Consider the following 16,269-nt stretch of genomic DNA (forward strand, 5'->3'; position numbering starts at 1 on the left):
GCGGCCTCCTCTGTTCACTGGATTCGGCTCCCAAGCCTCCTCTCCTCTGGGAGGCGCCTCCCTCACTGCGTCAGGAATGCCGCGCCATCTCTGACCTCTGCGAGGGCTCTTCCTCTCCCCAACTCCCTACACACTCCCTCCGGCCACAGGAGGTGCCGCTCTGGGCTCCCTTCCCCCTGCCCGCGGCATGCTGGGTCATGACCTCGCACCCGTCACTGCCCTACCGCCAGACCGAGCCAGCCCGGGCAGCGGCTGGGCGGCCTGTTGGCAGCTGTACCCGCAGTCTGCACACGTGGGTGCAGAGAGAATGTGGCCGCTCTTCTGACCCCATCCTTCCACACACAAAAAAAGACACTCTGCTCTTATCCACTTTGCACAAAAATGTATTTCTGTGATACCCCGAAGTACAGACATTTACCCAGACCCCAGATGGTAAAGCAAAGCGATGTGAGCTTGGCCTGGGAGTGGGGGTGGGGGGGTGGCTGGCTCAGGCCACCTGGGTATGGGAGGGCGGGCCAGCTGCGGCCCATCTGCCGAGCTGGGGGAACGCAGGGCAGCTGCCTCTTCCCAGGGCTGGGAGGGAATGACTCCAGGAGAAAGAGGCCAGGGGCCCGTTCCCTGGGCCACTCCTCCAGCCTGTTCTGCGTGGAGGCAGAAATGCTAGGAGAATCTCAGAATGGGCCCAGGGCAGGAGGAGGAAAGAACAGCCATGCCCCAAGGCCTGCCTGCAGAGCCAGGCCGGCCCGCAGGCCCCTCGCTCTAGAGGGGCCTCCTCGCCCGCCCGCCCCACAAGGGCAGCAGGTCGGAGTTATGGCGAGGGAGCACAGAGACGCTGACGCACCTGGGGCTGGCGCTTCTCCGACACCCAGCTCAGGGGTTTCCAAAGTACAGCCCGGGGCGGGGCAGGAGGGTGTCCGCTGCAGAAGGTGCCAAGTACTGGCCTGGAGGAGTCTGCCTGTCTCTGCCGGAAAGGTGAGCGCGGGGAGCTCCTGCCTGGGAGCCGTGGGGTCCTGGGGGCGGCGGGGCAGGCGGGCTCAGTTCTGCTGGTGGGGTGCCTGGGCACCTTGGGTGCTGCAGGCAGACGAAGGGCCGGGGAGGGAGGGAGCAAGCCCCCGGTCCCAGAAGGTGCTGGCTGGCTTCCAGGGCTGGGGCGGGCTCTGGTGGGTTTGGCAGCAGGGGCAGTGGCTGAGCCCAGGCGGACAGGGGCCTCCCACGGCCTGGGACCTGGCGGGAGACCCGGAGGCGGCCTCCATAGCAGCGCGGCCTCAGGCGGGCCCGGCCGGACAGCAGCTGGGCCGCTGCGAGCCCTACTCGGCGAGGGTCCTCCGGGGCCCGGGCTCCCTGGGCCTGGGCACGGCTCACTTCTTTGCCCCAGACGGTCCACCGCTGGGAGCACCAAGGCGTTTAGGAGACGCCGGGATCGGTTTTAATCCCTAAACCCCATCATCAGCCGCCCCCAGGAGCCCGGATGGGGCTCTCAGGCTGGGTGGGTGGGTGGGTCAGGGCGCTGGGGCGGGCTGTGAGAAGCCTGCTGCGTCTCCCCCTGGGAAGCGAGGCCAGGGCCGGAGACCACTGGGAAAGGACCGGACACTCACACGTCAGAGGCATGTGGTCCCCGGGAGGAGGAGGAGGATGGCGGCGGCGAAGGCTTTGCCGAGTGGGGCTGGGGAACGGCCCGGGGAGCTGTGCGGGCTCGGGGAGTGTTTTTGTTTTTGTACAGAAACCATATACACAAAACTTCACACTTCCTAACCAAAAAAAAAAAAATAATATATATATAATATATATATCTCACTAATTAAGGAAAAGCGTCAGTTGTGCAAAAGTTCCCCTGTGTCCCTTCGTCCAGCGGCAGGCTCCCGGGTGGGGGCGGGGGTCTGCCAGCCGCGCGGCCTCGGAGCGCCGCCCGCCGGCCGCGGGGTCCAGAGCATGGCGGCCACGGGCGGAGGCCTCTATCTGGACGTGTCCATGTTCTCCTCTTTAAAGTTCCCGCAGTGCTCGATCACCTTTCTGCAGACAACGGGAGAGCGGGCGTCGGAAGGGGGGCTCGGGCGGGCGGGCCCCGTCCCACCGGCTGCGGAGGCCGCCGCACTTGTCAGCAAACGTTGACAGCGCTGCTGATGAGCGCGAGCGGCTGGCAGGGTGGCCGGCCTGCGCGTGGCGCCCAGGAAGTGGTGCCTGTGGCCGTGAATTCCACCGGCACCCAGTCATCCCTGCTTTCCTCCCCGTGCCCCACCCTCCCCGCCTCTCGGCCTCGGGGCGTCTGTGGTCAGCGGCTCCTCCGAGCCCCTCCGACCTTTCCTTCAGCGCTGCCTTCCTTCCTCATCTTTCCCTTGAAGGAAGCCTCCTGACGGCCCCCAAACCAACCGCACCCCAGACCGCACTGGGCCCCCATGTCCTGCGGTGTCTGGGAACCGCCGTTCCGGCTGGGTCTCTCCCCCACCCGCTGCAGCCTGGCCCTTGGGAACTGCTGCCCCACTGCTGTCGGGTGCCGCCCCGGCTCCGCATGCCCTCCCGTTCAACACTCAGCCCCTGCGGTTGGTTGGCGGGGCCGGAGGGGCAGTGGGCGCCGGTGGTCCCTGCAGCCTCTGTGTGCTGCAGAGTGCCCCGAGGCGTGTCAGGAAGGGGCGCTGGCGTGGGACAGCAGCTGCGACCAGCTGCAGTGACTGCTCCTAAGCGCCCTGTGTCCTTCACACTTGCCGCCGGGCCGGCCGGCTCAGAGGCACGCCTCGGGTCTTACCGAGATGCTCATGGTAACGGGGGCAGGGTATGGGTCCCTCTTAACCCCTGCTCCTCAAAGCTCCTGGGAGCCCTGCTGACCATGCAGGTTCCCAGGCCCAGCCCCCACACCTGCTGGGACAGGAAGTCTACGGCGGGCCTGTGCAATTCTAACGGTCTTTCCCGATGGTCCTTTAGGGAGATTAAGTGTGAGAACCACTCATGTTACCGTTCTCAAACTCAGACAAATCTGTCCCTCAATGTTTGAGCAGTGACTTTTGCCAAAAATAACCGCAGGAACAGCCGAGGCGCCCCAGCCCAGCGGCGCCTCCGAGCGCCAGGCCCCTCCTCCACGCCAGCGCTGCATGCCCGTGCGGAACGGGGGCGAGCTTAAGTGCAGCACGGCCCTCGCTGCCGACCGCGACACGCGGCACCCCCGAGTCTCCTGCGAACTGATCTCGGGGGTGGGGGGGGACCGGAACCTGGGATGTTTCGGCCTCGGTGGTGGCAGCCACCCCCAGTGGCCGTGGCGACGGGCCCGCCAGCTGGCCCGGACCCGCACACTCAGACGCCGTGCGTCCTCTGCCCCGCCTCACCTCTGGGACGCATTTTCCCACAGTTTCCTCTCTTTAGTTGGAGTGTTTTTAGCCAGAAATAGTGAAACATTTTGACCTGACGTGTTGATGCCCGGTGATGACAGGGTGGGATTTGTCGGGGGGAAAACCGAAGCTTACAGACGAGGGCAGCAACACTCCATCCAGGGCTGGGTTACCTGGTGTCTGGCCACACTGTGGCCAGAACGACACTCGGGGAGGCCCCAGCTGGACGTCCGCATGCTGCCCACCTCCACACCTAACTTGGAAGTGCCCCGGGGGCCCCCGAACCCCTCAGTGCCCAAAGCAGGGCCCCCAGTGGCAGCACTGCCGTCCGTCACTCACCGCGCCATCTCCTTGGTCTCCTGCCGCGCCGTGGCCGTCTTGATCATGTTCTTCAGAAGGGGCATCCCGCCTTCTTTGATCAGCAGGGGGCAGTACTTGTCGGCTGTGGGGTGGGCAGGGGCAGACAGCAGGGGCTCAGGGTGGGTTGGGTCTTCTCCCGGCCTGGGGCCCAGAACTGTCCCCCCGCCGCTGCTGGGACTGCCCTTCCGGACGGGTGGGATGAAGGCGCAGGCCTGGGCGAGGGCACTGCTGTCATAGGGGACGGGCCACGTTTGCCCAGCCCGAGTCCCCCTGGGGGAAGCAGGGGGTGCACCCGTGGGAAAGTTCTTCCCCACTTAGGTACGCTGCAGCATTCCTCCCCCGCCCCCACCCCGAGCTCATCCTATGGAAAATATCCAGCCAAACTGGTGGCTTCTACTCTCTGAGGAGTTTCGTGAAAACACAGCTTCCTAAGCCCTCCCCTGGGTACTGTGATTCCACAGATCCAGGAACCTGTACTTAATTGGGTTGGTGACAAAATACCACCAGGGGGTTCTGGGGACCAGCCAGGGTGGAACCCCCACGCCTCTCTGCTGGGCGGTTTCGTGGTTCACTCCGACAAAGCGCATTCCGGGGCCTGGGATCCAGGGCCCCCACCCCACGGAGCACACGGGCATTCCAGTGGCCCGCCCGCGGATCTATGCGGTAGGAGCTGTTTGTTATCTCCATTCTACAGGCGGGAGGACTGAGGGTCAGAGAGGCGGAGTCCTTCACCCCAAGTCACTCCAGAGGCTCGTCCCAGGGAGTCCCACCCAGCCCAGGGCTTCCCTCTGCGCTAGGCCGCCTCTCCGAGGTGCGGTGCTCTTTCGCAATAGGACTAACCTCAGAGAGTAATAAAAAAGGCTACTGTATCGGACGGTCTACACATGCACGTGGTCCGTGCGTGGAGTGTTCTCAGCACTTGACATGTGTCACTTCACAGCAGTCTTATGCTGTAAGTGCTGTTATTGTCCCATCTTACAGATGGGGAACTCGAGGCACAGAGCGGTTGAGAAACCTGCCCAAAGTCACACAGCAAGCAGTAGAGCCCGGCTGCAAACCCAGGCCGTCTGCTCCCCGCGCCCACGGGCGTGTCCGCGCTGCTGGTGAACGGGACGGAGCGGCACCAGGGCCTGGGCTCCGCGTCTTTTGTGGGTTCTCTGGTCACATTGATCTCACGAGGTGGGTGTTACCATTATCCCCGGTTCATAGGGGAGGAGACCGAGGCTCAGAGAGGTCCGAGAACCCACGTGAGGGCACACAGCCAGTCAGGGAGGGGACCGGGGGCCACACCTGGGCTGCGGGGTGCCCTGTCTCTGCTCTCCCCCACAGCCACCGAGCACAGGACTGTGGAGACTCTCCTGCGGGGGGTGGGGGGGCGGCGGCGGGGGGCTGTCTTACGGAAATACGCTGGAGTCGTTTTACAGTTCTCTTCTGTCCTGGAGGACGTCTGTCCGCTCAGGGGTCAGGTCTCTGTGTGTGGTGGTGGGGGGGTCCTGCCTGTGCCCCAGAAGGCACGGGGAGTTTGGGCTGCTCGCTCGCGTGGGCGCAGGGAGCACTGAGCAAGCCGTCTGGGAACGCCGCACGGCCGGCCGGCCGTCTCGCCTGCCAGGCATGTCCTGGTGACCAGCGGGGGCAGCCACTATGCCGTGCGCCCCGCCCGTGCTGGAGGGCAGCGGAGGGCGGTGCCTGAGGCAGGCCCTGGCACCCGCCCCTCAGGGCTCCCCGCCGGGGTCGTAAGCTTCCTGAAGCTTCCCCGTGTCTGAGCAGAGGGCGCGCGGGTACTCACGGTAGACGGACACAAGGTTGTACAGGGCCCAGGTGGCCCAGTGCTGGCTGACGGGGGAGATTCCCTGGGGCAGGAGGCGAAGAATGGGCTCAAACGACCTGTCGGAGGAGAAAGGAAGGTCACCTCTGGTGCTGGGGCTCGGGGGGGTGCACCTTGGAGCTCCTCCTCCCTGAAGGGCCCCACAGACAAAGGACAAACGGAGCAGGCCAGTGGGATGCGGGGGACACGCGGGGGACACGCGGCGTCCGGCCCGTCGGCGCAGCTCGGGCTGGCACGGGCAGCCTCCTGGCGCGAGAGGTGGAGCGCACAGACGCACGGAGGGAGGCAGGAGCACATGGGTCAGGCGGCACGGAAACTGGGGGCCTCGGGCAAGGAGGAGAGACCAGCCCGCGGGGGCGGGCGCGCCCCGGGGAGCGGAAGACAGTGTGACTGCGCTTCCTGTAACGGCCTTCCACGGCCACCTGCTGCCACCCGAGGCCGCGTCCGAAAGCCCCAAGACGCGTGTGCAAACCCCCTGGGGAGTGACCCCCCTTCCTCTCCCCTCGGGAGCGACACACACGGGGTGCAGCACAGCCACGAGCACGGGCCCCTCCCCCCACACGGGTTTTCGGTTCAGCGCCCATCGGATGGGCCGTCGGCACGTAGACAGTGACCCAGTGACGGCGTGAGGAGGGACACCCGACCTGTGGCTGGAAACCGAGTCACGAGAGCATGTGTCTCCATGCCAGCTGGACTGAAAGTAACTAAATCTGTGCCCAGAACTGCAGGAAGGGGGACACGGGCACCCCAGGGAGGAGGTGGGGAGACACAGGCGGGTTGGCGGGGTTCTCTTCCAGGGAGCGAGGTTGTCACTGGTGTCTGTTCTGCTCCCTCGGGCGGGTGGGTATGTTCCCCGGCAAATGAACATGTACCAGGTGTCTGTGAACAGGGGGCTTCCGGGCCGCGCCGGCGTCGCCGTGCGTGAGTGCCCACCAAGCGGTGCAGCTGAGCAGGGGGCCTTTCTGCCCTGAGCTGCCTGTGGACTCCGCCCCGCTAAGCAAGACCCAACAGAGGGCCAGACGGGAGAGCACGCCCCGCCCCTGCCCCGCCCCGCACCTGTAGTTGATGTTCCTCCGGGAGTTGATGTCCCAGCTCTGGATGGCCGCCCACATGCGCTCCTCCACCTCCTCCCTCTGGGGTTCGCAGATGCCCCAGGCCTCGGGCCCGTCGAACATGATGTGGGAGAGGACGCCGCAGGCGTTGTAGGAGACCTCGATCCCGTCCGCCTTGCTCTCCAGCAGGTTGCTGCCCGGGAGGGAGAGGTAGGGAGTCGAGTTCCCCCCAAGTCCCTCTTTGGAAACCAGCTGCTGGACCCCAACTTACAAACCCGATGCCAGGGGAACTACTGATTTCTTTATCCCTTATTATTCATACCCAATGACTTTTAAAAGGGATGTGAGGTCGCTAACATAGTCACGAGAGGACCGTGTATGGAGGGCTGAAAGAATTAGAGTCCACACTGTCAGGGGGAAGGCGACATTTATGGCAGAAACCGAGTCCAAGAGCAACTGCTGCTACTAAGCACAGACCAGAGCTCTGAGCTTCCTGGCAGCCAAGGCAAAGAGGCAGAGGCGAGAAGGACCAACCTGAAGACACTGATGAACTGGGAAGTCATGAGCTGGGGCCGCAGCTCCTTCACCTCGGCCACGTTCCCCAGGAGTCCCAGCATGTTCCGGTGCAGTTCCTGCTTCTCGGGGAATTCCTGGCCAAACGACAGCCACCGGGGCCTTACCGACGAGTCCTTGATTGCCGCCAGGTATTCCTAACCTAGACGCTTTGGGAGTGTCTGCCTGGCTACTCCGACTAGACAAAGGGGGGGTGCAATCTGCGGCCCCCCGACCTTCTCATGCTCCCAGGACAGTGCTGGGTGTGCACCATCAGGGGCTAGGATGGAGGGGCTCCTCGTCACACGGCCAGGGGCCCCGTGGGGGTGGGACCTAGAAACCGTGCCTGCGACGGACTCGGCTCTGTTCACCAGAGCTCAGAACACCGGTTCCCCGGGCGCCCCTTGGAAGCCAGAGCAAGAAGACAAAGGGCCAGTTTCAGGACAAACGGACCGTCCCACTGGACAGAATCCTGTCCAGCTGCCGTCCCGACAGGCCAGTCAGACGGCGCCGTCTGAGCAGGCACTGCGGGGGGGAAGGGAGGGCTCTCGGGGAGAGCCCAGCCAGGCCCCGGGGGTCCGGGAGGGTCCCCGGAGCTTCTGTTTGCAGCAAGTCCGGGGCTGACGGGCCTGTGGAGACCCCCCCCCCACTGCTGCCCTTTTGCGGGAACCGCAGGGAGTGGGGGCGCGGAGGGACCTGGCCGGTGAGGAGCCTGGGGGACAGAAGAGTGGCCGCACCTTCAGGCAGTCCAGGAAGAGCTTCATGCCGTTGAAGCTGAGGAACATCTCGCAGTTGTCCGGCGTCTCGTCCGTGATGTTCCACAGCGCGCTCCAGGAGAACTCCATGACCTGGTCGCACTGCGGGCAGGCGGGGCTCAGCGCGGGCTCCCCCGGACGGGCCCTCGGGCTCCCAGCACCCAGGGAGGGGTCCCCAGACCAAACACGGGCACCCCCGGGACACACTGGGCCCCTCTGGGGCGGTGGGAGGGCGGAGCGGCTCCGCGGAGGCACAACTTACTATCTTGTCCAGCAGCTTCTTCTGGATCAGCTTCAGCATCGTCTGTGGGCAGAGAAGGGGACTCGTAGTGGGGGGCCGGGCCTCACGAGCCCCGTGTCCCCCACATTGCCCCCTGGAGCGACGGCAGTCCCACTCCTGGCTAACATAGCCTGAGGAGACCACCTCTCCCATCTGTCTGCTTGGGAGGCTGTCGGAAGAAGAGCGGACCACGGACTTGGGGCTCAGCATCCAGGGGCCGGGGTGCCAGTCCCCCTCGACCCCGACTGTCTCCGTGGCCCTGGGCGCGGCCCGCCCCCTCTGAGGAACTCGGCCTCCCCAGTGAGAAGCGAAAGGAGACTGGCTGTTCCTTCCTCATTCTGTTTCCTCCCTTCAGCGAACCCAGGGTCCGGCAGGGGTGACACCTGCTTGACCGCGGTCAGTGGGGTGCGTGCCCGTCCCGCACGAGGCGGACAGCAATGTGAACGTTTCACCTACGGTGTCATATGGTGTGCTCGAGTGTGGTGGTGTTACGTTACGGCGTTACGTGCTTATGATTTTGTAATGAAAGATACTGTCGTAAAAAGGGGGTGTTATTGTGCCGGACCCCGTATTTATGGCCTCCCTACCGCGCACCAGGCCCCGCGCTGGGGGGGAGCTGGGACACGACGGCGACGGAAGGAGCGAGCGTGACGCCCCTCCCCGCGGAGCTTGCGGGCAGCCCCGCACACGCGTACTCAGCCCAGCTGGGAAGACTCGCCACGGCCCCTGGCCCGAGGGGGCAGGAGCCACTTGTACACTGGGACCCGGTGGGCGAACGGAGGGGCTGGGAGAAGAGGACAAGAATGTTCCAGGTGGAGGAAGTCTACAGGGTCCTAGGCAACATTCCCTGTTGGGAAATTCCTCCTTTGGTCTAGCCTGGCTTCTTCACACGGCAGCGGGGCTACGGACCAGGGAGGGAGGGAGGGAGGGTGGGCGGGGCGGCACGTACCACGACGAAGCCCATCTTGCCCACGGCCTCCTTGTGGTCATTGTCCACCTGGCAGACCAGGGCGTTGCACAGGTGCACGGCGATGCGCTGGATCGACTCGTCCTGCCGCGTGGGGTTGAGGATGCTGAGCAGGAGCTCGTTGACCCGGCGGTACTGGAACTCCAGCTCCTCGGGGATGCTGAAGTTGCACAGGGTCAGGCAGCAGTTCCGCTGGACCTGGGCCGGGGCGGAGACAAGCAGAGCGCAGTGAGAGGTGGCCTGGGGAGCTGGCCTGGAGGGCTCCCTGGAGGTGAGATAACCCGGAGCTGGGGCGGTCCAGGAGGGCTTTCTGGAAGAGGAGACTACAAGGCTTTCTTAAAAAACATTTTTCAAAATATGTGAAATTTTCATACAGAAGAGTGTATTTAAATCAGAAATGCAGAGTTTCAGAAATAACTATAAGGCAAACGAGTGTTTCAACAACAGTGTAGCCACCACCTGGTGAAGAACTAGAACACTGCCAGCACCCAGAAGTCCCCACACGTCCCCTCCTGATCGTGAGCCCCTCTCCCCACTGGAGATACTCACTATCCCTGTTCATTTGAAAGGTTTTCTAGCATCTTGCTTCTTGTTGTTCAACCACAGGTGTGCAAGGTCAGTCATGTCGTTGTTATAAGTAGCTGAAATGCAGTCCCTTTTCACCGCAGTATAGTATTCCAATTTATCCACCCATTCCGCTGCTGGTGGACTTCCGTGCTGACGGCTTCAAACAATGGCTGGTGCATGCATTCTGGTGTCCATGCCCACGAGCCCCTCGCGGGCGCCCACGCATCGGGGGCAGCTTCTGGGTCACATGGCGTTGCGTGCCTTCAGCTTCACCCAGTAACCCCAGACTGTTCTCCCCAGTCGCCACCCCCGGCCCCCAGCTGTGCAGGAGAGCTCTGGCGGGGCCGCCACCGCTGTCTCTGTGTGTTGTCTGCAGGCTTGTTGTCTTAGTGTTCTCAGCGCTCTTCCCTTACAATTCCATTTCTTCCCATCCCTGCTTGTTAGATACTGCAGGTTCACCCTACTTTATTAACTATGTAAATGCTTGGTTAACCCCTGGCCTCCTGCCCCCACACACATATAGTTTTTCAATTTGAGAGCCAATTTAAATGATAAAAGGAATACTTACTGTAAAAAGTTCAAATAGCACTGCCTGAGCAGAAAGTTCAAGTCCCCCAGAAATTAACCACTGTTAAAACGTTGGCGCACAGGCCTTCCTCGTCCCGCCCCCTGGGAGCCTGGGGGCCGAGGCCGTTTTGCTGGCTGTAGGCAGGCTTTCCGGAACGAGAGGGGGCACCCAGTTCCTCTTAAAGTCAAAGGTGTCTGTGCTCCAGATGTGACTAACTTCTCTCGCGGCCAGAGACATGCTTGTGTGCAAAGCAAAGAGCCGCACAGCGACGCCTGGTGGCAAAGCCGAACAAAGCCAGCGTCACCCGGGGAGAGGGAGCTGGGGCTCGTGGGCACAGCGGGCGGGTCGCACTGAGCTCCGGAGCAGCCTCCTGCCAAGGCCACCACCGGGCACCGAGTCCACGCGTGCTGGACCCTCGAGGGTGTGAACGTCCTGAAAAGTGAGCACTAAACGTGGATTTGTTCTCTCGTGTAAAAAAAAAAAAAAAAAGAAAAAGAAAAAAGAAAAAAAGCCCTGACTGCTATAGCTCAGTGGATTGAGCACTGGCCTGCGAACCAAAGGGTCGCCGGTTCGATTCCCACTCAGGGCACACGCCTGGGCTGCGGGCCATGCCTGCAGTGGTTGCGTGAGAAGCAACCACACACTGATGTTTCGCTCCCTCTCTCTCCCTCCGTCTAAAAATAAATAAAACCTTAAAAATATTTAGTGTACATTCTTCTAGTTTTTCCTTTCCCTTTTTAAAGTATATTTCATTGATTGTGCCATTACAATTGTCCTAGATTTTTCTACTACATAAATATAAACATATATTTGGGGGGAGAGGAGAGGCAAGAAAAGGCACTGTACAAAGGGGCCCCAGACTCCCCTTCACTTGCCAGCACGCACTGGAGCCCCGCTCCGACGAAAGGGTGTGCAGGTGCACCACGGTGTCCCGGTGGGTGGGCGGATCGTGCTGACTTTTCCAGACCCTGTTACGAAACCCCTTTGGTTGCCTCTGATTTCCACGTAATCCCAAGGGGTGGGTGTGTGAACACCTCCCCCTCCAAGCACGTTCCTCACTGAGGAACGCCAAGGCCGAAGGGAAAGGGTCCTTGTCGTCTCGGCGGGCTCAGACGGCTGCCCTCCAGAAGGCGGCGTGACCCCCACCGTGGCGGCCGACAGTGCGCGAGTGCTGGTTCCCAGCCTCGGCCACGGCCGGGCATCGTCCGTCTCCTGCGATGGGGTGTGACATCTGGCTGTTTTAATTTTCGCTCCTTTGATCGAGTTTGCTAATGCGTTCGAGAGTCTTCAAGTAGCATTTTTTTTTTCCGTTAAAAAGAAGATGCCCTCTTTGCCTGGTTCTAACGTTGTTCTCTGTGGAAAAGCAGCGGTTCGGACGTCTGGAGCTGGCAAGGCCGCGGGCCCTTGCCCCCTGCCCAGGCCGCGTCCCCACCGCGGCCCTGCTGGAGGACGATGATTCGAGAACACCCGCCAGCTGCTTTCAACATGCACATACCCGCAGCCTGGCACTCCTACTTTTGATAGGCGGTGTGGCAGTAATCTATTAGGTTTAGTCAGCAAAGCCTTACTGAAGTAGAGAAAAATTGAAAAAGCAACTTCATCGTACAGCTCTGGGGGCCGATTCCATCGCTGCAGCCTGGGCACTCAGGGGAGAAATTTCCGGGCCCCCTCAGGTGGGTGGGGGCCCCCCCCACCCCGCTCTGAGCTCCAGCCCGGAGTCAGTCCGCGCCAGAGCGGCCTGTCCTTGCATGAGGACGCTGACACCGTGCTGACACCCACCAGGGTGACACTGAGCCGTTCCATCCGGCCGGCCGGCGGGGAGAGGCGGGACTGGGAGCAGCTTTTACTTTCTAGTTAGTACGTTTTCCTATTTCTCGACCTTGTTTTCTAAGCATTCAGCGTCTTACAGGAAACAGACATTATTTTAAACATTTTGTTGCGAAATGTTTGTTCCTATGGAAGAGGTTCACACCCAAAAGACACCGCTGAAATGAAAACCCACGGCCCAGGAGCCCGCAGAGGAGCCCACGCACTAAGCACTTAGACACAGACTGAAATCCAGGACGCGGGCGTCCAGTGTTAGTGGTGGCTATCTCCAGTGGCGGGGTTACGGGTGGGGTTTAAAATCTTTGCTACTTTTACAAGGAAAGCAGCTATTGAAGAAAATAGCCCCCAGCAGAATGTGCCTGGGCAGAAGGGCCGGGGAGTAAGCAGAGGCCCGGGGTGGGGGGTGGCAGTGGGCGGTAGGGCCGGGTTAGCGGGCCCTGAACGCTGGGCCCCGGGGTCTGGGCGTGGCGCCCCAGGGAAGGGTGCGGGAAGGACGGCAGTGCAGAGCCAGGCAGGAAGGGGTGGGCGCAAGCACAGGGCCCCGTGGGGTCTATGCGCAGGCAGGCGAGGCTAGGCTAGGCCACGGCGGGGCAGGGAGAGCGGGGCTGGGCCGGAGCATGCAGGGCCATGGCGGGAAGGGGCTCACCGTCACCTCCTGGTAGGACTCCATGCCGTTCAGCACCACCTGGATGACCTGCCGGCGCAGCTTGACGCTCTGCTCCGAGCGGTACTCAGAGTTCGTCAGGTAGAAGAGGGCGGCGCTGCCTGTCACTTGAATGTTCTTGTCATACTTGTGGCACTTGAGGGCGGTGATGACCAGCTGTATGAACACAGGGCACAGGGTCCAGGTTGGCCAGTCCCGCTCCAGTTGTGCAGGGACGGGCCTGGGGCTCTCCGAGGGGGCTGGGACGGGCCCCCTGGTCCTGCTCTCCAAGGGCAGAGTCGGGGGAAGAAAGCAGGGCAGGGCCGTGGTTCCGGGGCAAGGCCAGTGCTGGGGCACGAGAGGCAGGGGTGGGGCGGGGCGGGGCTGGAGGTCGGACCGCCAGGATCCTGGGGACAAGGGCGTGCAGAGGAGGGCCAGGGACTCCGGGCCCGTGGCCCAGCCAAGTCCTGCCCCCTCCAGGTGGGGAGACGCATGGGGACCCAAGAGTCCCCTCCGGCTCCAGGACGGGGGCTGGCTGACCTTCAGAGCCCGCAGCAGCTGGTTGCAGCGCTCGATGCGCGCGATGTCGAAGAGCAGGTTGATGGCCCGCGAGGTGATCTCGGGCCTGTGCTCCGTGTAGGCCTCGATGGCGTTCAGCACCTGCTCCTCGTTCTTGTCGCCACTCACCTGCGGACGCGGGAGAGCTCAGGGCGGCCCCAGGGGGGCCGAGGGCCGGGGTCCTCAGCCCCGACTCCAGCCCCCAGCCCGGGGGCGGGGGGGGGACACCTTGGGGCCCCCGGTCCCTCCCTGCCCCCCGTCCCCACTCTCACTTTGTAGGCCGGGATGTGGGTGAGGCGGCACAGGGAGGTCTCGAAGAGCCCGAGGAACTGCAGCGGCCTCTTCAGGGCGCGGAAGGGCATGATGCTGCTCTTGGAAGGCTCGATGCTGAGGAGGGGGGGTGCTGGCGTCAGTGGCCCGGGGCCAGGGCTGCCCCAGGTTCAGCCAAAGGCGATTCTCTCCCGGGGCTGGGGGAGGGGGTGGGCAGCGATTTCCTGGGGGCTCGCTTCTAGGCCCTTCAGCTCATCTTTTTTTTTTCTTTTTAAGGTCAGGGGACACAGACCCTGCTTCCAGATGGAAGGGCAGCAAGGTCTCGGGGTAGAAGAATGGGTGGGATGGGAGAGAGGGTTGCAGCCGTCTTTGGAAAACGGCATCTGCCACTTTAACGAGGATGGGTCACCTTTAGGTCCCGCCGCCAACCGTGCAGGGACACACCCACGGACCGAAGCCCTCCAAGGTACGGCTGGGGCCAGACAGGGCTCTGGCCAAGGGCGGCCAGGTGGGTTTGCGTCTGACCTCTCAACCAGCCGGCCCGGAAACCACCCTGGCCGCTGCGACACCGCACAAGTGGCAGGCACTGCCAGGCTCGCTGTGACACCGCCACGCTGTCCCTGCCTAGTCTGCGTGTCCTGATCTCCCAGGCATCCCGGGGCTGCGCCGTCTAGTCTTTGCACACGCTACTGCCTCTGCTAGAACTCCCTTCCTCTGGCAAACCCAGAGCGAACTGTCAAGACAGCGTGGATGGCGCTGGCTGGTGTGGCTCAGTGGACTGAGCGCCGGCCTCCGAACAGAACAGTTGCTGGTTCAATTCCCAGTCAGGGCACGTGCCTGGGCTGGGGGCCAGGTCCCCGGTTGGGGGTGTGAGAGAGGCAACTGGTAGATGTATCTCTTGTACATGGTCATTTCTCTCCCTCTCTTCCCATCCCCTTCCCATCTCTCTAAAAATAAATGAATAAAATCTTAAAAAGGCCCTGGCTGGCGTAGCTCAGTGGATTGAGCGCGGGCTGTGAACCAAAGCATCACAGGTTCAATGTGCAGTCAGGGCACATGCCTGGGTTGCAGGCTACGGCCCCCAGCAACCGCACATTGATGTTTCTCTCTCTCTCTCTTTCTCCCTCCCTTCCCTCTCTAGAAATAAATAAATAAAATCTTAAAAAAAAAAAAATAGATAGCTTGGATGCCATTCTTCTCCCTCCCTCCTCCCCCAGCCCCCCCCCCAGTCCTCAGGGTAACCCTGCGCTCCCCCTTCCACATCCCCACGATGACCTGTCAGACAGGCTGGCCAGGGCAGGGCCTGATCGGGTGTTTATCTCTGGCACCCAGAGGGGCGTGTGGTGAGTGCTCGTTGAACGCCGCCCTGCGGCACCCCCGCGGGCGGTGCACATGGGTCCCCACCTGGTCTGCCCTGCCTCCTCGTCCATCTTGGAGACGCTGCAGTTCTCCAGGACCATGTGGCCAGAGATGTCCAGGGACATGAGGTTCCCCAGCTTCTGCACAAAGAGGCTCAGCACCTTGCGGGTCAGCTTGAACTTGTAGTAGCTGGAGAGGCGGTCCCGGGAGATGTCCAGGTGTCTGCAGATTGGGGGGGCACAGGTCAGGAGCCGGACACAGGCCGGGGCTGCCTCAGAGACCCCCTGCTCCTTCAGTCGGCGGCAGAGGAAGACCCAGAACTGCCGCAGGGCATTCTGGAAAAAATCCTGCTGGTGCCCTGAACAGCCCTGATGCAGCTGACGCGTTGCGTTTCAGGAACGGCACCGTCCCTTCCGTGCCCGCCTCCTACCAAGCCAGGGGCTCGTGAACCTTCTGGGACTGACAACGAGGGTGTCCCCGCCCCCAGCCCAGCCGGCGCAGCGCCGGCCGCTCACCGCAGCTTGTGCAGCTGGACGATGACCCGGATGTGGTCGTCGGACAGGTCCATGTTGTAGAGCACGAGGGACACGAGGCTGTCCTTCCACTGGGTCAGGAAGGCCGCGTCGCTGGTCTGGATGCCCGAGAGGTCCAAGGCGGCCAGCGCGCTGAGCGGCCGCAGCAGGGACTCCACCGGGACCCCGTCGATCATGCGGCCCAAGTTGAGGAAGCGCAGGCGGCTGAAGCCCTCGAACGTGAAGTCCTTGACCAGCACCTGGCAGGTGGGGTTGACGAGGCACTCGTCCTCGCAGCCCCCCGGGTTGTCCTCCTCGTAGAAGATGTTGGCGCAGCCGAAGAGGCTCAGGGACACCAGGGTGTGGCTGAAGCTCCTCAGGGTCTGCAGGCTCTTGGCGGACAGCTTCTCGCAGTTGGTCAGGTAGAGCTCCACCAGGTCCTGCGGGCGCGGCTCCGTCAGCACCGCGGCCGGCCCTGCGCTACAGGCGGGCTGGGGGAGGGGGCCTGGGGCTCCTTGCCCTGGGGCTGGTCTGCCCGCCCCGGGGTGGTCTCCCAGGGCCACCGCATGCCCAGTGAGGCCCACCTCACCTGCTTGCGGATGGCCTCCAGGTCCTGGTCTTGCACCAGGTCCTCGCGGAGGTGGATGCGGGTGAGGCGGGTGCTGCGCGGGTCGGAGAAGAGGCTGAAGAAGCTCTCGTGTGGCTCAAAGTTGCAGGCGGCGTTGACCAGCTCCACGTACCTGGGAGGGAGGGAGGGAGGGAGGTGGGGGGAAGCCTGGCTCAGGGGAGCTGCACGGCGACCCTCCTCCCTCCACCTGAAGCCTTCCCCGACTGCCCGCCCGGCAGCGTCCTCTCTC

At 62.9% G+C, this 16,269-nt stretch overlaps 1 protein-coding gene across 6 annotated transcripts in view; it reads right to left on the reverse strand.

Moving 5' to 3' along the window:
- Positions 1-367: 367 nt before the first annotated feature.
- The window catches only part of ZER1 (zyg-11 related cell cycle regulator), a 29,356-nt gene continuing 13,454 nt past the window's right edge, over positions 368-16,269 (reverse strand). For 5 of the 6 annotated variants that reach the window (XM_045846271.1, XM_045846274.1, XM_045846273.1 and 2 more), the window contains 14 exons: positions 16,002-16,152; positions 15,416-15,852; positions 14,946-15,122; positions 13,544-13,658; positions 13,254-13,400; positions 12,717-12,890; positions 9,091-9,306; positions 8,124-8,165; positions 7,844-7,963; positions 7,089-7,204; positions 6,559-6,747; positions 5,464-5,561; positions 3,657-3,759; positions 368-2,010 (listed from right to left, as the gene is read on the reverse strand). In XM_045846271.1, the coding sequence (XP_045702227.1) occupies positions 1,953-2,010; positions 3,657-3,759; positions 5,464-5,561; positions 6,559-6,747; positions 7,089-7,204; positions 7,844-7,963; positions 8,124-8,165; positions 9,091-9,306; positions 12,717-12,890; positions 13,254-13,400; positions 13,544-13,658; positions 14,946-15,122; positions 15,416-15,852; positions 16,002-16,152 (2,143 nt within the window). In that variant the 3' untranslated portion in view covers positions 368-1,952. The remainder of the gene's footprint in view (positions 2,011-3,656; positions 3,760-5,463; positions 5,562-6,558; positions 6,748-7,088; positions 7,205-7,843; positions 7,964-8,123; positions 8,166-9,090; positions 9,307-12,716; positions 12,891-13,253; positions 13,401-13,543; positions 13,659-14,945; positions 15,123-15,415; positions 15,853-16,001; positions 16,153-16,269) is intronic. The other variant, XM_045846276.1, reaches the window with a different exon arrangement.

The sequence above is a fragment of the Phyllostomus hastatus genome, unplaced genomic scaffold (genome assembly GCF_019186645.2).
Source record: "Phyllostomus hastatus isolate PE091 unplaced genomic scaffold, TTU_PhHast_1.1 phas_contig_495, whole genome shotgun sequence".
NCBI lineage: Eukaryota > Metazoa > Chordata > Mammalia > Chiroptera > Phyllostomidae > Phyllostomus > Phyllostomus hastatus.